Genomic DNA, 19,833 nt, shown 5'->3' with positions numbered 1-19,833 from the left:
ACAAGGGAAAGAACGAGTACATCATCTTTCCATGGATGCACTCTCATTTTAATAAAAATCTCCCTCATGAAGCAATTGTACGCACCTGAGATCTTTCCTTGAATTACCACGTAAGGTTGAAACTCTCAAAAAATAGATCAAGGGCTTCCAACGGAAAGGATGAAGCACAGCTCAATCACGAAAGAGAGTACCAACAGCTCGACCAAGCATCCTTCAGGACCCTTGGGTAAAATCAAATAAGTAGGAGTATCTGATTTCCCCAATTGAATATCTGATGTATTGGCATTGCTGACATGATAAATCACTTAATTCAAGCAATGTTGGGTCCGTGTGTCATCCATGATTTTTGTTGGGATTCAATAGTATCATCTAAACTGTTTTTCTGAACAGGATATCTACATGTAGTACTTGATCTGCCTCGCTTAAAAGTGTGGAATTATGCATTGTACAAGAATAAGCTATTGCCAGTGCCACAAGCGATCAAGTTTGTTTTCGGATGCCAGGCCAGATGTAGAAGCTTTGAATTCAAGTTGCAAGAAAATTCACTATTTCCAGGGCTAGAGTTTTCGTGACCTGAAAAATGAGAGAAATAGCTGATGAAGAAATTAGGAAACAACAAGTATGAAACCATAAATCCTTTTCTTTGCAAAATCAAGGAACTGGCAAGCCCAACCTTGTCGGTAAAACCCACGTGTCAAGTTGCTGAGGGATGACCTCCTTGCTCTTGAAGCAGATTGCATATGTGGCTTCCTGTATTGAAGGACAGAACTAAAATGATGGATATGCAATTGAGAAGAGCCAAGTGAGCCTGAGAGTCTAGTGCAACACTAGAACAATGTGCAAGGCATCTAGCAAGTAGCTACAAAACCAACTTCATGAGCGGACATAAGAAACATGATAAAAGGAAACGTGCAGGAGCTTCTAAACCTCAGTTCCCAGATAATGTGTTTAACCTTCAGCGATAACAATTTTCCCCTGGCACAAAGTGGTGAGATGATCAAGACAAGGAAAACTGGAAAACAAAAGGCTACCTGGATGGATTTTTGCTAGCTTCAATTGTCATCCCTTCTTCACTTCCATCTCCATAGGAAAAAATACGCAATTGATTGCTAAGTCAAAAGATAGAAATTATCATAGCTGCACGAGTTTGACATGCAAAACACAAGAAGGAATAGGGATTTGACTAGTTTTCCTATGTGCTCATATGATCCCCTTCTAGTTAGAAAGCACAAACCTGTAAGATCCAGTTGCAAAATGAAGACCATCTCCACTGACGCAGCAACCAAATTTATCGAATATTGCATCATTGTTATACAAGTCCGACAACTGTGCAACACGTAGTAAAGTTGTCAGTCACGTAAGGCCAGAAGTGAATTCCTTTCTCACAAACTATCAACTACCAAGAAAGTATAATCGTAAGTTGAGATCTTGTTTGAAGGAATTAATTTGCCGACAATGAGAAAATTCGACATGATCCAAAATAAAACATTCCTTCAAAAGCTAGATTAACTGGCAGCCATCAACTGGAGAAGCTCAGCGGATTGATTTATCCTTGGTCCATGTAATTCAGAACTTCAAACAAAGACAAATGCTACTCCAGCGGTTGTGTGGTGGATGTCTGAATGCGTCTGACGGAATCTTGATGCAATCTTCACTCCCTAAAATTCCATTTTCAGGGTGTTTCCACGTCCCTTCTGGTCCTTCTTGGTAAATTGTAAAGAAACAAACCACAAGATGGACCAAGGGAATACACTTGAAAATCCAAGAAAGCAATGAAGAAACCAAAACACAAAACAAGACAAAATAAACTATACAGCTATGTTACATGGATCCTTGATTTTGGCTTAAGTACCCGTGTCGATGTGTCCGACACCCGTATCCTTTTGGACACTCGGATCCTCTAACTGTTAAGATACTCACAGAAAAGGACTATCCAATCAGCTAGAAAAGCGATATTTCCAGTATTTCACAAAGACAAGAAATAGGGAAATAGCAAAAACATAATTTTCTTAACCCTTTCTTGTTTAACTAAATTTGTAAATATAGTTTACGGAACATAATCTGAGAAAATTACGCAATATATAATACAAAAAAGAGTTCAGGACGTGTCCCCGTACCCGTACCCGAGTTGGGGACACATATCCACGTATCCTAAGATTTAAGTTTAGGAAGGTCCGACTCTTGGACTTGCACCCATACCCGATACTCGCACCCGAGTTCATGTAACATAGCTATACAGAATACACAGAGAGAAGAAAAGGCCCTGGCTGAGGGCTGGAGCAAAACCAGCAACACTACACAGTCCCTCATCACAAGGGGACTAGAAAACAAAAGAAACAGGAACAAAATTCATCAATACTCCATTTTTCCACACCACCAGCTTCACCAGTCTTCCTATTTTCCACTGAAGGAGGGACATTCTTCTAAACCACTAAACAAGCTCTACCATTCCTTTCCACCTTCATAATAAGCCCTTGAACATCTAGATATTTCTTTTGAGAGATTCCATAGTTTCTTTCTCCCAGAGATGATAAACAGCAGCTGAGAAAACAACTTTTACACTGAAACCTCGATACACTTTTGCTCTTGGACTTGGATTGCAAGGAAACCTACAGTCGGATCGCATAGCTTCAGGTCACACTTGTTTTATTCGTCGAGGCCCTGATGGTCGTTTCATACTGTTGGTATATGTTGATGATATTATTCTTACTGGAGATGATACCCCACTAACCCAGGTATTGCTCAGGTAAACTAGGATTTTGGCCGAACTTATGACATTAAATATTTGAGCCTAGCCTACTCAAGTATTTTCTTGGTATCGAGGTTGTTCGTTCCTGTCATGAGATATCCCTCTCTCAGAGGAAGTACATCCTAGATCTCATTCAGACAGCCATGACAGGGTGCAAGCCGGCTTCTACTCCTATGGATCCGAATCTTAAGCTTTCAAATAACTCTGGCGATTTACTTCAAATCCAGCTATGTAACACTATTTGGTTAGTCGCTTGATTTACTTGACCCATACTAGACAGGATTTGATGATTGTGGTGAGAGTTGTTCGCCAATTGATATTACTTATCAAAAAAAACTTGTTAGTCAATTTATGCACAGTCTATTCTTGTTTTCCATTTCAAAAAAAACCCTATTTTTCTTAAGTTCAGTTGTGGAAAACGAATAATCTCCATTATTTTGTGACTATGAATCTGCCATAATGCTTGCTTCAGATTCAGTTCTTCATGAGCAGTCCAAACATATAGAAATGGACATCCACCTACTCCACGAGAGTTCAGACAGGCACTATAATTCCTTCATTTATTCCCTCATGAGAACAGACTGCAGATGTATTCACTAAATCCATCAGACCATCACTACTCAAGTCATCAATTATCCTTAGTTTGATTGACATTTTCACACCAGTTTGAGGGGGAGTGTTGGAATGACAATAAATAGCATGATTTCTGGATCATGGGATTATAAGGGTTTAATCTCACGATACTTGTTTGTCCTTTGATTTGTTTCCTCATTTGTCCTACATTGGTAGTATAAATATGTGTCGCTAATCCTTTGTAGGTAAGATCTCAGGGCCCTTTATTTGCCAATCAATGAAGTTGTAAAAGATGTTCGCAAATAATAAACCAATAATCAATTTTTTTAAAGAAAGTGACTGACTTCTTTCCACAGTATCAGACTTTGGAGCTACATAGTTTATCAAACAGAAACAAACCATTAGATGAGCCGGAATTGAACCAACCACCTAGGGGATAAGTCCCGTGCTCTTCCACTATGGTAAGCCTGCTAAGGTCAAAATTTGGGGAAAAAACCCCAAAGAAATTCAACCCTTCATCATCCCCGCAAGTTTTTATTCTGATATAAACAAAAATAGTTGGCACTATGGCCGTCTACTGCAAAACAGGGAAGTACGGATTCATGTTACCAAGAGAACAGCCTTTGTTTGTATGTTTTTATACAGGTGGCATTCCCTTAAAGCCTCTTTTCTGATAAAATTATTTACTTATAAAAGAAAATGTTACCAAGAGAACAGCTACCACAGGTTCCTCGGCTTTTGCTTATTTCTACAGCAGCTAATCTAACAAGTTAAGATTAATCAATACACGATCTCAATCCATCAAGCAAGCCAAGTCATGATTATTTTGTTCAGCTACTTGTCATATAGAGCTGTGTTCTTACCTTTGAGTGAAGGTGCTCATGAATCTTATAAATAGCAACAGGAGTCGTCTCCATGCGTGTATCCCATAGCTAAAAGGCGAACAAAAATTAATTAGTACAACTGAAAATGCAGCCGTTCACTCCAAGGTCATAAATAAATGAAACACAAACAGAACAAAATATACTAATCGATACGAAAATCTCATAAGAGAAAATTGAACCAAAACCACAATCAGATATGGATCTTTCATGGAATCATATGTATAATCACACCAAATCTCAAGGAAAAATTAGAACTTGTAACAACTAGCAACTCATAGGCCCAGGCAAACTAAACAGAAGCAGCATGAAACAAGAAAGAAAAGAAAAGCTGTCAAACAGATATGCTGGCAACGGTGTGGTTCGGTTCGGTTATTGGTAAAACCAAAACCGGAACATATACCTAGAAATTAGAATCAAAACCATAACCAAAACCATGGCTATCCGTTCAGTTCGGTTCGATTTCCCACGGAAACCGGTGGTCAACATTTTCAAAAGAGTTGAAGACATTAAATATCCAACAACAAAATATCGATGTTGGTAGCCTTGAAAAAAAAAATGGCATATTACACACAACAAACTTAATAGAAAAAAATGAAGGCACAAAAAAACACTTTTTTAAATATATAATCAATGGGAAGAACAGGAATCCCAGCCTCAAAAGCAAACAAATTAACCAACTCTTCAACCATATAAAAATTAACTCATGATGATTGCCAGTGAAAAAACAATAACCACATTTCTTTAAGACTGTCAATGTTGTGCTCAACACTAGAATAGTAGAACGGCAGCAAAATAAGAAGGAAAAGAAATAGACTCTCAAGTATAAACCCCCATGATGTTATAGTTACGTATATAAGGGTGTTTCCGTAATTATCTTGTGGTTCGGTTACGGTTTGGTTCAATTTTTGTTATGGTTATCACATGAAACCAAAACCAAAACAGGAACCGAACCAGCCGGTTTTTCGAAATTAAATACCAAAACCATGGTAAAAAAACCGCACCAATCGGCTCGGTACAATTCGGGAAACCAGCGATCCGGGGCGAGATTGCCATCCCTAGCTGGGATGTGTGCGAAAACCCAAGAAAGCTAGGAATTAAAGCTTTAAAAAAAACATTTCTACTATCGTCTCCTACTTTCCTCCAGACAGTTAGGCAATGGGAGCTTTATTATTACAACCAAAATAAGAAGAGGCTACCGAGCGGAAAAATGTGAAATATGAAACATTCAATAATGAACTCGGACCAAGAAAATAACTCATCACCCAATGGGGAGGAGAACAAAAATTTCAAGGCTAAATTGAATGAAGTTTGTTTAAATTATTGAATTCATGCTCAATGCAGTGGTTAAACGACCTTCAAGTTCATGTAATCACGACTTAGGATGTGTCTTCCATCAGTTCCAAACTTTATGTCCGATATAGATGTGATTATTTCGGTGAAAAATGATTTCGAGCCACGGGAATCACCATCTCGTAATCTGTAAAAGCAGTTTGAAATAGTAAGTTTAAACATGGCACCATAGTGATTGAGGGAGAGAAAATAAGAAAAGAAATGCAAAGCTGAAAATGAGATAAAAATCATTAATAAGTGACAGAATGAAAAAGCACGTTCATCCAAAACTCACATCTTTGCACTATGATCACATAATGCCGACTGCCGCATGTCTGCTAGCCGAATAAATCCCCTTGAACTGCTGTAAGCCAGCAGATTACAGTGAAGTGGATGAAATTCTGCTGATGTTATCACCTCTGAGTAAGAAACAAAAACATTCGTTATACACAGACACATATTAAGAAGTATAAGGGGTTATTAGACATAACCTAGGGTCCTTTAAATTCCCAAACCAGTTGATGCCCTGAACATAAACCCTAGAAAAAAAAACAGTTCATTCTCTTTTTCCACTTATGGAGATACAAGGGCATGGTGGTCAACAAGTGATGCAAAAATTACCTGTAAGATCCTCCATGTTTGTTGGCTTCATGTCAACAATATTGAAACACTGATCACTGACCTCAAGATTCCACAAGTTTATCCTAAGGTCATCCGAAGAAACAAATGTCTCACCATCACTGCAAAAGGATTACAAAACATTAGATCATGTTAGAAACAGTGGTACATTTTCCCCAATTAGTTACTTGAACAATTTTGTGCCCGTAGAACATTAAACATTTAGACACCAATATATGGACGCCAAGACTCACACAAAGGAGTCAAAAGCCTGGGGGAGGGAAATAAATCTAGAAAAGCTGGCAGCTTGCTTGTTCAAATCCTTTTCGTATTGTAAGCAACAGAAGATGTAAAAACATAACGAAATAGAAAATAAGTGAAAATATCATCCAAAGATAGCTAAGCTTTACCTATTATTTGAGATGGAATTTATATTAAAATCATGGGCATGAGCATACACCTTTCGACATCTCGCAGGAGCACCATACCCAATATTTGCTACCTAGTTGCATGGCAAACTCGTATTATATTTTCCCAATATGGGTAATAAAACCTGTAAAATTGAGATAGATTTCAAGTAAAGAATCACATAAGCGCTTCAATGCTAGTCAAATTCCTACCTCGGCAAGCCCGTCATGAGATGGTGAATCACTGTGATCCATTTTATTCGTCCATTCTAAACAATAACCACTATCCAAAGAAGGTTTATGTTGTCCACCGATGAAACTCCTTTCAGCCAAAACCGCATTTTCTGGACATACAACTGGATTAATGTCTATTTCTTTGACTTTCCTAACTTTACGTTCCTTAACCTGGGTTCCAAAATCACATAAACAGTAACTTAGCATAACTGTACCAACGGACTACCATTAAATAGACCTCCATAGAATACCTCCAGTCAATGCAGGATTAAAAGCACTTAAAGTTTTCTGTGTGTAACAAGTTTAGTCACCCTATGTCCCTAGACAGTAAACAGCGATGTTATCCATGATGTGGTTAGGAACTTTTTTTTGGGCCGTGCACAGTATATTCGAAGAATTCAACAAACAAATATGTTATGAAGAGATTGCATGTTCAAAAATAGGTTCAAGGAAGCAATAGATTAGAAAATTGAGACCCTCATTGTTCTTGGTACTTGGACCAAAGTTTCAGTTAACTCAGATATTTGAAGCTTGTAGCTACACCAAAGCCTTTCAAGTGATGTTCACACACGAGTAGAATTATATGCTGTGCATCAATACATGACCTTGATATTTGGGCAGGCGCATGCCTTCACCAATATGTCGATATTTAATTCACTTTTACGTTTCCTCACTTTGATGCAGCTTATCAGCCTCGGAGGAAAGTTAATAGATCGAAAATCAACTTCCTATAGTTAACTTTCTTGTTTTAAAGTAGAAACTATTGATCAGATATACTGTAGCTCATTTACAGATATCTACATTTACAGATATTCTTAACCAAAAAAAGAAGAAGCAATTTTGTACAATTTTCTGATGATAAAAAAAAGGCAATTTTATAAAAGCCTAAATATTTAGACATAGCAAAAACTACTGTTTAAAGACTTATTGATATATACCAACTTATTTCAATTTCAACTTGCATAGGGGGAAAACTGAACGTAATACTCCGTAAATTACCAAAGCTGACCTAATATTTCAATCGAACAGAAACTTAAAGCCTAAAGGAAAAAGGATATATATAACGAATCATCCTGCAACAGCTCTTTGCCAGCAACTAAATTTGGTAGAAAAGAAATCCAGGGTAAAGAAAATACTACTCGTAACTATACAGAAGAGGTAAAGGAAGTTCATACCTTCCACAGTTTTATCGTCTTATCATTTGTTGAAAGAATAAACAGTGATCCATTAGGCGTTGCACACCATTTCAGTTTGTTGATCTTCTCTTCAATTTCTAAACTCTTCAGATAATCAAACTATATAAAAGGTAACAAGTCAGGATCTGCAATGTACACAGAGAGCAAATAAAAGCAACATCTCAATGGAAACAGAAAAGTAAAAGTTTATACTTTATACATGACACATGGTAATATATACACCATACCTCAGGCTCATGACTCTGAAATTCAGTTTTGTACTGGAATTGTGGATGTTGAGTGTCCATAAAATCCCGTTGTTCCAAGTCATGTTGATTGTAGTAATCCCTTACAATCTAAGCCAATTTATCATTTTTATGAAGAAAAAGAGAGCATGGTTTCAATGTGTGTAATAAATCAACAAAACTGCCAGAAATAAAAGGAGAGTCCAAACTCGATTGCCAGGTAAAATCTAGATGAGATGTTTAGAAATACTCCCGATTGGTGCATCATGCTCACATCATTCCTAGCCTTCCTTTCGAAAATAACAACACGACCACCTCGATCCCCAACAGCAAGATAATCACCGCTCTTCTCGAATTCAATTGCTGATATGGTATCAACTAGAAGGAAAGCCTAAGTTTAGTAATAATAACATAATGCATGAAAAAGCGTATCACAAAAAAGAAAAAGAAAAAGAAAAAAGGAACGCCTAAGTTTAGTAATAATAACATAATGCACAATTTGTGTTTAACAAACCACAAATTAGCATAAAAAACCAAGGAATTAACTAAAACCATTCTAGTATATAATATTTTGTACTCACTCTTCCGAAATGATATCAGTTCTAATTCTGCTAACTAAATTCAAGGTTTCCTGCAGCAAACAGCCGAGCCGAGCCTTGAAGTGTTTGAGCTCGGCTCGTTCAAAACTAGTCTAGATCGAGCTCGAGTTGAGCCCAAAATATCAAGCTCGTTCAGTATTGAGGTGCTTGAGCTTGGTCCGTTTGCTAAATGAGCCTCTATAATGAGCCCAGCCGCTAAAAACGAACAGAGCTTTTATAAACGAGCCAAGTTACAACTAACTCGAGCTTGGCTACTTCATTACACTAGCTTAAAATCGAGCTTGAGCACAACTTGTTTACTAACGAGAAGAACCTAGCCGCTGGCAAACAGGTTGGTTCAATTGCAGCCCTAGCTGCAACCTTTCATACAGAATAGGGAATGTTGTGTTAGCAGACAGCAAATCTCAGTTAAGCAGCACCAACTACCAACTGGTTATGTCCTTTTTCCATGTTTCTTTTGCCTTCTCGGTTTCTTATTATTCTAATTGTTAATAGCTACGTAGAAATTAGATACTGCAAATAGAAAGGGAAGGTAGGGGCAGAGGAGAAGGTTCGGTGGTTGTGCAACAATAAGTCTCACTAAGAGTGCAAGTAAAATTAAGGTCAGAAACTTCGAGTCAATCTAGAACAAGAAAACATGAATCAGGTAGTGAATTATGAATATCCATGCAGAAGCAGAAACAACAAGAGTGCTTCTAGGAAGATTCCAAACCGTCACTGAAATATAGGATACTCGCATTCATCTCACTTGGTACATTTAGACAAGGGTAGGAACAGACCACCCCAAAGTTCTCAAATTTTCATACAGTCTGGCCTTCACAAAATCCGATGACAACAATTTCATACCCACTAGTATGAGCAACAATGCAAGCTTGACTTGTTTGCATCACGAGCTCATATTTAACGAGCTTTCAACGAGTGAACATGATCGAAATTCATTGCAAGTGAAGCTGCCTGATGATATTGTCAACACACAATTGCAGACTGGAATTAACCCTATGGTGATTGCCGGAATGGACAACTACATTTCATGTGAATTGACGCTTGGTTTGGATCTATGAAGCACGGATACGACACGATACGGATACAGCGATACGTCAAAACCTAAAAAAATAGGATACGGATACTTCGGGGATATGGCTGTATAAATTATACATTTTTATAATTATTAGTCTCCTAGGCATAAAAGTGAAGTCATAAGAAATAAAAGAGTAGTTGAATTGCTAATACCAAGCATGAAGTACATGTCAATCTCAAAAGAGTAGGAACTTATCATCCAAAAGATTAGAATTTTGTAAAAAAGAAAAAAATCACAGATTAGTAGGCAATAGACTAATCGGTATGCATATAATATACTTCATATATATACACATATATCTATGTACCAGTGTATGTATTAGATATAATTTATTATATAATGTAAACAATAGAAACCCACACCAGTAAAACAGTAAAACAGAGAGAACCTTGTGATCAAAGGTTCAAGCGATCTAGGGTTGGAAAATATCGACCGGTTCATGGAATGATCTATCGATGTGCATAATTTCCCAAGTTTTATATTTTTAGTGATGCTATTATTACAATTTTTCCCTTTTAATTTGTACTTGATTCTTTAAAAAAATTCATTTTAACCCCCGCCGTATCCTAGACGTATCCTGCCGTATCCCCCACGTATCCCTCGCGTATCCGAAACGTATCCGAAATAAAAAATATTTAATTTAAATGCAGGATACTTATTTGCCGTATTCGATACGTATTGGGCGCGTATCCGTATCCCTCGCGTATCCGATACTCGTACGTGACTAGTTTCGGAGTATCCGTGCTTCATAGGTTTGGATAGATGCACATACCAAAAGAAGCGATTTAATGTCCAGTTCAAATACAATGTCAGAGGTTTAGCTGCAGAGGATGGATTACAGGTTGAAGATATGCATTTTATTAGGAATTTGAACGCAAAGGATTTTGAACCACATTGTATATTATGATAAAGCTACCAAACTCAAAGTTGAAATCATACGCGTACTATCGAAACAATGTATGAGGTTTGGCTGCAGGGGTTGGATTAGAGGTAGAAGATACGCTAGGACGCTACAAACTTTGTACGGTTAAAATTCTTAATATGAAGGATTTCGACCCAAATTCTAAGTATATGAGCATCTCCCGCCCATACTCAAATTTAAGCAAAAGCTTTATTTGGTACGAAGCACTTGAATGCGCAAACCCAAATCTAGGCACAAATTTGAGTAAAAGCTTCATTAATGGCATTCTTGTAAATTTCAGAGGGAGAAAATAGTTGGAGTAAATATACGAGTAACGCTTGATTTGGTATAGGTTTGAGTCAAGGAGTCAAGGGTTTTGGGAATTTCTACTTCGAAATTTTGAGTTAGAGTAAAAAGAAAAGGGTAAGGATCGGAGATGCTCTTATTCACACAATGATAGAGCTACAAAACTCAGAGTCGAAATCATACGTGCACCAAAAGGATCCTAAAGTATGATTAAAATACTCAGAATCTAAATTCTAAACTCGAGCTGTTCTAATCGAATAATCATACGCAATCTCTTCATTAGAAGTCTGCGTAACTCCAAAAGGAGCCTAAAGTATGATTAAAATACTCACAAGCAGTTAAAAATTTCACCCTTCTATCATCATAGTATTAAGTAGGTGAGTAGGTCCAAACCAAGAAAATACAAGTCGTTAATCATTCCTTCAGCAAAAGCACGTGCCCGTGTATGACTGAGATTGCACACACACAGAGGGAGAGAGAGAGAGAGAGAGAGAGAGAGAGAGAGAGAGAGAGATGCACGTGTATGACTGGAGATTGCCCGCACGCACACACACAGACACACACATGGAGAGAGAGAGAGAGAGAGAGAGAGAGTAACCATCTTGAACTTCCTCTCCAGGACTCCGTTCGCCGAAAACCTGAGAAAATTTCCAGTCTAGAGCGGAAGGAGAAGAAGACTCCGCGCTCAAAGTCATGGCCGTCTCGAGCGAATCTCGCTCGTGATCAGATCGCCTTCGTCGAAGCGTCAGATGTCGATTTGTGCATGAGAGCAAAAACACGGTCGTTTTCTTGAGTGAGATTCCGATTCTGATTCTTCTTATCCACTCGATTTTCCCGGAAAATGTTCCCTTTCTCAGAACGCGCCACGATATGCAGGCCTACGGTCGGTAGAACGAAAAGCCTTGTAGCCCTGTGCTTAATCCAGTTGCTTGGTGGGTTTACTCTCTCTACAAATTTTCTTTTCTCCTCTCTCTTCTCTCTCTCATCATTTAAGTTAATAATAACATTTTCAGAGTTTAATTTCCAAAGAGTGTAGGAGTGAAAAAAACGACGGAGGAGGCCGGCGTCTAAAGTGAAAATGACTTGCGGATAAATTGGAAGGACTACATGTTAAGAAAATATTCTACGCTGTCTTTGCCAAACCTATCAATAGAAAATTAGTAAAATATTTTACTAAAAAACATTTTATATTAAAACAAACGGAGCCTAAATTTTTTAGTCTCAGTTTGAATGGCCTTCTTTTGATGGATGAAAATTGATTGAGATACACGTAAGTTGACTCGAAAAACACCATCAGCACGTGAAAAGAAAAGCCGCCAAGTTGGTGTGCACATTTATAATTTCATGTACGTATTTAAATACAAAACGAATGCGTACGTGAACTTTACAAATTAGTATAGTATATATATACTAATAAAAAGTTCACGTGCATTGAACAATTTGAAATAATTTTTCTCCGGACTCAACCTAAATTGAAAATGTCATCTCTAGAATTAAATCCTAAATCCTCCAAATTACAGCTAGTATGGTTGACAATTCCCCTTCCTGACACAAGCGTTTTTTATAGCAAAACATGACATACAACTACTATAGTGCAAGGTTAAACACAATGTGGAACCTATGAAGCATCGACACTCCAAAAGGACATCGTGTCCGCGTATTGGACACGTGGACGCGTATTTGACGCATGTCCAATAATTTTTATTAGTTTTTGATAGGGGACATGCGGGGACAAGGCTAGAGACACACCAGAGACACGGTTGGGGGTTAAAATATAATATTTTTAATTTTGGAGATTAATATGAAATTATTCAAAATGTTTGGCTTAAACTATAATTATATCTTTGAAAGAAAATTAAACAAATTGTGAAATTATTCATATACAATGGTTCATAAAAAAAATTATATTTATTTTTTTTCATTGATTTATACACATGGTGTGTCCTCCGTCATGTCCGTATCTCTATTTTCTTAGAATTACCGTGTCCCGTTTCTGTGTCTGTACTATATAGCCTGAAACATAAAATACAAGCGAAAGCTACAATTTACTAACTCTTTGGGGATGGAATCCAAGAAAAATAAAGCTGTAGGTAATGAACAGTTTTACGATTGACAAAAGTGATGTTTTATAATACTACGTATCTCATTTTCCTAACCCAGATTCAATTATTTTCAACTATTTAGTTCTATAATCTTTTTCTGTCTTCTCTCTTTCTTTTTTCTTTCCCAACAAAAAAAAAGAAAAGAAAGAAGAAGAAACATAAGATTAGAAGAAAAATATCAGCTTCGATGTGGACGCGATAATTGCTTCTTCTTTTTTTCAAAGCGTAAGAGAGGGAAAATAAATAGATCAATCTATTTTATTGGGAAAAAAAACTCTTGCCATGATAATTTACTACTCCGTAGACAAATTTCACTTTGTATAGTTCAAAAAAAAAAAAATTCCACTTTGGACATAACTTTTTAATCCCATACTTCCTCCCCAATGTACGAAGAAAAAAGGTCCAAGAGTTCAACTTTTGAGGAAATGGTATGCATATAGCCATATACCATTTCTCCCAAACTAAGCCATTGATCTATCCTAACCATTGCGGAAAAAAAAAAACCTGAAACAGAAATCCAGGCAAGCTCTTTTGTACAACGGCTATACACGTAAGTGAGATAGTGAGTTCAATTCTCATGGAGAGGAAGCTAATACCTTCGTTGATGGGTTCGGAAATTTTCTATCGAGTACGACGAACATTGTTAATGGGATTTCAGGTTTCACATAAGAACACCAAAATATGAAGAATGGGACAAGAAGCACAACATCCATCATCATATACAAGCTTTTCTTTTTTTCTTTTTCTTTTTTCGGTCAAACGGAAATTAGTTTTTCTATACCCCACTGTGGTATAAAGAATGTTAAAAAAAACAAAAGACTATGCTTATCAACTACAATATTAAAAGTTCAGAGAGAGAGGGAAAAAAAAAAAGGAGAGGGAATTGAATTTTTCCCACCCTCCAAAGCAGAAAAACATGTATGCATGCACGAAAATAAGTTGAGGTCTCACCCATTAGCCCCTCATGGAAAGGAGCCTCTGTCTCTTATACGCAGCAGAATCAAGTCCTCAACAAAGTATTTCTCGGATTTTGGTTAAGAGTTGAGTAGAATCTATCTCGGCTCGCACGTTTGAATCACTATAGCATCATCTGACGCAATGCTAGACGGGGACGTAAGCTCGGAGACATCAATTGCTGTGTGCCAATTTGAGGTTGTAGTATTCACGGTAGAAAAAGAGGACAACTTGGTCGAGTCGGTCGGGGCTAGAACGCTAGCATTGAGGAAAGGAGGTTGTTTCGGTGAAGGTATCCGTGTCTCACTTTCTTTGGCAGTTAACATCCGGACTACTTCAGACATGGATGGTCGCAATGCGGCAGAAGTTTGCGTGCATAGAAGCCCGATTTGAAGAGCATTTGATGCTTCTCGTTCTTGAAATCCATCACCTTTCAAGCTGTCGCATTCAAGAACTCGAGTGATACTTCCCGCCTTGTAATGCTTCCAAACCTGGATAATAGATATTGTAAGAGCACAATAAGTCACAACGAAGTCTATTTTTTTCTTCTTTTTATTAATCTTGGTTTATTTGCTATAGATCAAATAATGGTCCAAATTCGACCGATCATCCTAATCAACACACTTTCCTGGAAAGCAGACTAATTTCCTAGAGAAAATGGTCCAGTTTGAAAAACCAAGCATTTTGTAGTTTGAAAAACCAAGCATTTTGTAGAACTGAAGCAAGAGAGCATCGAAACGAAACAAACAAATTAAAATCCAGAACAGGAGAATGTGGTATCTTACATTTTGTAAAACTGAGCCTGAATCATGGCAGAAAGTGTTGTTCCTTCTACCACATGCAATCTCAAGAGACAGCACCCCAAAAGCATAAACATCTGCTTTCTCTGTCAGTTGTCCTCGAATAATATATTCAGGAGCCATATATCCCCTACAATAAATTAATGCGGAAGGGAGAAATCATTCACTCTTGTAGGCAATTTTATGAAGTTTACCATGTGAACCGAAGAGAATGGAATACCATAGTTAATGATAAAAAGCTTAGTTTAAGATCAAAGTAATACAGAAATATAATACTCCAAACAACAAAAGGGAAGAAAGCATTAGCTGCAAGAGTGTTTAAACTTACATTGTGCCTGCAATTCCTGTGCTAATATGGGATTTATCAGCAGCAGCACATCGAGCAAGCCCGAAATCAGCTATCTTAGGAGAGAGATTCTCATCAAGTAGAATGTTGCTGATTTTAATGTCTCTATGGATAATTTTCCTTTGGGAACCTCCGTGAAGATATGCAAGCCCCTCCGCTATTCCCATTATGATGTTGAAACGCTGCTTCCAGTTGAGAATTTGAGTCTTCTTCTTATCTGTGTAGAATACAGGTGGTGTTATAACTTGAAGTGAAAGTTAACAGATGGTGCAGAGAGTATATCAGGATCTTCTTTATGTGCTTTCTTCAATTTGCAGATATAAATCACCATTTTTTATATGTTTTTCTTCACTTAAAAGCTCAACATATCAAAAATTATTTGTAGTCTTAAAGCTTGTGGCCATAGTGATCAAACTCAATCAGCAATTAAGATGGTTGGCAGTCAAAGTCTGAATTTGGACAACAAGGAAACCATCTTCCAGTGGATGCCAAAAAAAAGAAGTATGGAAAGGCAAGACTTGTTTTGGGAAACTATTCAACTTTGCGTAAAAGAAGTTAAGCATAAATGGGAAAAGGAAAGCATGTCCGTGTCCTCTTTTTATGTTCACTGGTGCTGAAAGTTAACAGATGGCGCAGAGAGTGTCTCAGGATCTTCTTTATGTGCTTCTTCAATTTGCAGATATATATCACCATTTTTTATATGTTTTCTTCACTTAAAAGCTCAACATATCAAAAATTATTTGTAGTCTTAAAGCTTGTGGCCATAGTGATCAAACTCAATCAGCAATTAAGATGGTTGGCAGTCAAAGTCTGAATTTGGACAACAAGGAAACCATCTTCCAGTGGATGCCAAAAAAAAAAAGAACTACGGTAAGGCAAGACTTGTTTTGGGAAACTATTCAACTTTGCGTAAAAGAAGTTACGCATAAATGGGAAAAGGAAAGCATGTCCGTGTCCTTTTTTTATGTTCACTGGTTAGCTTAATACATCTGCAATTTTATATTAAGAGATATCTGAACATATCAAATAAACATCTAATGTGAAAACTGTTTGGAGCAATGGAAAACTGTTTGTGTTGCTCCCATGTTATTACAAAAAGATGCAACTGGGTATTGGTTTTATGCAGTCAAAACTAACTGGAACCAAATAAACTTGATAACACGTTTGTCAAGAACGAAGAGGTAAACGACAACGAATTACTCACCAAAGAGGACTTGATCAAGGCTTTTGTTGGCTAGGAATTCGTAAACAAGAAGGCTCTCTGGGCCTTCGATGCTGCAACCCAGAAGTCTCACAAGGTTCTTGTGTTCAATTCCACTGATCAAATTCACCTCATTGAAGACGTCATCCACCCATTGCCTTGTACTAAAACACAGCCTTTTTACAGCAACAGTCCTACCATCAGAGAGGGTCCCTTTGAATACAGAACTAGAGCCTCCTTGGCCTAGTTTATTTGAGGAGTTGAAGAAATCAGTTGCTTGCTCAAGCTCTTCATACTTATAATTCAATTCAGATTTTTTCACCACGGATGGAACCCGAGAAATTTTCTCAAGCCCTATATGCAGAATAGGATAAAAGCATTAGAACAAGCACATTTGCAAGGATTAGAAGATTAGTTCAAGGAGATATGATTTCTAGAGAATTTGTACCATCTCTCCTCTTTGAAAATCTGCTATATCCTATGTAGGCACCTAAGAGAGCAAGTACAAGAGAGGCACACCCTACTATTGATGCTCCAACGATCTGTGAGTACCCGAGCCCTGATTCCAGAAACAAGGGAAGGAAATCACTCAGATAATCAATAATGCTGAGCAAAAAAGGGAAGGCCGCCAACAAATTTCACAGTTACATGATAACCAAAAAAAAAGGCATGTCATTAGGACCAAAAGTTTTCACCAGCGTCCATTTTTTTTCGGGGGAAAGGTATTCAAATCGAAGGAGAAAACTAAAACAAAACCAAGAAAATTCATATTGCAGCCGACAAAGGAAGAAATAACTGAACCTCCTATAGCCTGTAAACATAATTGATATAGCATTTACCTGAAGTCAAACATCATACTTAGACACTAGGAGAAATTGTCTTCTCAAAGTTGAGGATTAAGAGAGAAGAAAACACAAGATTACTTGATCTCGGGGATGTTGCCATTGCAATAGGATGGGCATGACCAACTAAGTACAAAACTAAAACAAAACTGAGTATACACAACCCATTTGCAGCCAACCACCTATAACGCAAAAACGCAAACAATTTAGCAGTATATATGAAATCAAACATCATGTTAAAACCATTGCTCTTTTCATCTTCTCGAAGTCCTGGGTTAAACATAGAGAAAAGAAACACGGATTACTTCAGTCTCCTGAAACTTTCCACAGTAATAAGATGCATATGACAAGTAATCTGATTCACCCGACTTCGAAAAAACCAAAAATCTCAGTTTATAGTTCACACCAACCACTTACTAGAAAGGGGACACTGAATTATATCTAAAGGGACAAAGCAAAGCACAAGATAACTTCCATTGCAATAAGACCGATGTCATCCAAATTTCCAAAACCCAATTCCTTTAGGTTCGCAATTAGCTGAAATCAAACATCATAATGAGCCATTCAAATTCTTCTTCTCAAAGTTCACGATTAATGGATCAAATAAAACTTCAGTCTCAAGATAACTTCCATTGCAATATTTCAAAGATCAAAATACCATAAACCTGCCACTTATAGCAATACGGCCGGTGAACTACATCCAAAGGAACAAAAAAGAGCAAAAACTGAACAATGTCAAGATTGTATCTAGAATCACACACACTCCAAACAATTCATTGTGAAAGCACAAAGAAGAGCAAAAACAGCACAATATCAAGAAGATATCTACAACCCCACATACTTCACAACATTCATCTAAAAGCACAAAGAATAGACAAAACAGAACAATATAAAGAATACATCTACAATGACGCATATTACATACGGAGTAACAACGTTTATTCTCATTCAAGAGAGAGAGAGAGAGAAGTCAAATGCTTACAATCACCATCCATCGTCAACTCCACCTCACTAAAGAAATTCCTCGTCGAATACCTCAAATAACACCCGGCATTCAACGCCCTCCCTTCTGCCGCAGGCAAGCACTTCCTCACCTCCCTCCACGCATCCTCCAAACAAACCCCACACCCCGTCGAATTGACCGTGTTCCAACACTGCCCCAACGCATACGCCCCCGGCGCCCCACTCCTCTCCTCCGCCGCCCCAAAACCCCCCATCCTGCTCCCCAACGCCTCTTCTGTCACACTCATCACCGCCGCCTCCACCCTCTTCCCGAAATCCTCCCCCTCCTCCCTCCCCTTCAACCGCTTATTCGACCCGCTACACAAATTCGAATCATACATCGCGTTCACACTCTCATCATAAAACTCATAGTTATCATACCTGATAAAACACCCTTCTAGATAAATCCGGCCTCGCGAGGCTGGTAGGCAGTGGGGTATTTTCGTCCTTGCCTCTGCAAAACAGAGTTGGCAATCGACCTCTGATAAATCCTTATGGCACTGAGCGAAGCCGAATACAGGGGCATTTGGGTCCGAAACGGAGTAGAAACCCCATTGTTGTTTCATTATTTTTTCGGATAAATGCTCCATCACGCTGCCGAAATTAGGGAACAAGGCTTCTGCCGTGACGTTGGAGTGCCCGCACATTACGCTGGCAACTGCGATTCGCGGGTCGGAGAGGGAAGGGGAGAGGAGGAGAGATATTGACAGGGATACGAGGAGTAAAACCCATGAGTTGATTTTAGGGTTTGGATTGGAGAAACGCATTGGATTTTGATTTTGGGGTGAGGTGCTCTGTTTCTCATAATCTGATCAAGAAACGGTTCATGGGGTGATTTTGTTGCGACCCACTTGGGAATTCGGATGGAGCTCAAATGGGTTTTGGTTAATCTTCGTATTTCTCTCTCCTCTCCCTCTCACTCACTCTCTCTCTCTCTCTCTCTCTCTTGGGGGGATTGGAGAGGGAGGGAGGGAGGGCATGTGCCTATGGGGAAATTGAAGGGGATTGAGTGCGGGAAGGATGTGAAAGTTCTTTTCCGTCGTGCATGGTGGATGCTGTGGGTTTTGGTTTTGTCGATTCTGGCCTTAATTTTGGAGAGAGAAAGAGAAGAAGAAGAAGAAGAATGAATGAATGAATGAATGAATTGCAGGGGATATGGGGTATCTTTTTTGAAAGTTATTTTTGGAAAGTTAGCCAATGTACAGGAAAGAACAGCTGGGCGATGCAACCGTTACGCAAGGGGTAATTGGGGTAGCTTATAACGATACGACGTCGTGTTTCTCTACTTCCTAGTTCCTACCCCTTACTTTTTTTGAACCGTCCTACCCCTTTCTTTACAAAGGGAACTTATCAACTCGGAAAGAAATACGTAAAAATTAGAACAGGATTTAAGGCCTCTTTCAAGCTCTGTGGATTATTTTCTTGCTTTGTTCAATTTTTTCTACAATGGTTAGTTTTGCGTTAATTTTCGTGGATTATTAATTTTCT

General features: G+C 38.1%; 2 protein-coding genes across 5 annotated transcripts; both read right to left on the bottom strand.

Moving 5' to 3' along the window:
• Nucleotides 1-227: 227 nt before the first annotated feature.
• Nucleotides 228-12,095, bottom strand: LOC131335863 (serine/threonine protein phosphatase 2A 55 kDa regulatory subunit B beta isoform-like). Of its 4 annotated transcripts, XM_058371411.1 has the most exons (14): nucleotides 11,697-12,095; nucleotides 8,489-8,592; nucleotides 8,218-8,325; nucleotides 7,970-8,089; nucleotides 6,774-6,965; nucleotides 6,564-6,655; nucleotides 6,157-6,275; nucleotides 5,831-5,954; nucleotides 5,560-5,683; nucleotides 4,186-4,254; nucleotides 1,235-1,326; nucleotides 1,032-1,109; nucleotides 674-750; nucleotides 228-573 (listed from the first exon to the last, which is right to left on the bottom strand). In XM_058371411.1, the coding sequence occupies exons 1-14, from the start codon at nucleotides 11,791-11,793 to the stop codon at nucleotides 437-439; spliced, it is 1,533 nt and encodes a 510-aa protein (XP_058227394.1). In that variant the 5' UTR covers nucleotides 11,794-12,095; the 3' UTR covers nucleotides 228-436. The 4 variants fall into 4 exon arrangements, 3 of the variants coding, with proteins under 3 accessions (XP_058227394.1, XP_058227395.1, XP_058227396.1); XM_058371412.1 differs by lacking the exon at nucleotides 6,774-6,965 and having other exon boundaries at nucleotides 11,697-12,067; XR_009202663.1 differs by lacking the exons at nucleotides 228-573; nucleotides 674-750 and having other exon boundaries at nucleotides 1,040-1,109; nucleotides 1,235-1,396; nucleotides 11,697-12,052.
• Nucleotides 12,096-13,918: 1,823 nt separating this feature from the next.
• On the bottom strand, nucleotides 13,919-19,474 carry LOC131335861 (cysteine-rich receptor-like protein kinase 42). Its single transcript, XM_058371410.1, has 6 exons — nucleotides 18,326-19,474; nucleotides 16,950-17,060; nucleotides 16,505-16,855; nucleotides 15,283-15,517; nucleotides 14,940-15,084; nucleotides 13,919-14,645 (listed from the first exon to the last, which is right to left on the bottom strand). Exons 1-6 carry the CDS (start codon nucleotides 19,110-19,112, stop codon nucleotides 14,253-14,255), a joined length of 2,022 nt encoding a protein of 673 aa, XP_058227393.1. The 5' UTR covers nucleotides 19,113-19,474; the 3' UTR covers nucleotides 13,919-14,252.
• Between the last annotated feature and the right edge of the window lie 359 nt (nucleotides 19,475-19,833).

This window comes from Rhododendron vialii, chromosome 8a (assembly GCF_030253575.1).
Source record: "Rhododendron vialii isolate Sample 1 chromosome 8a, ASM3025357v1".
NCBI classification, from domain to species: Eukaryota; Viridiplantae; Streptophyta; class Magnoliopsida; order Ericales; family Ericaceae; genus Rhododendron; species Rhododendron vialii.
Note: the sequence above shows the minus strand (reverse complement) of the source record. Positions and strands in the feature narration are given on the sequence as shown.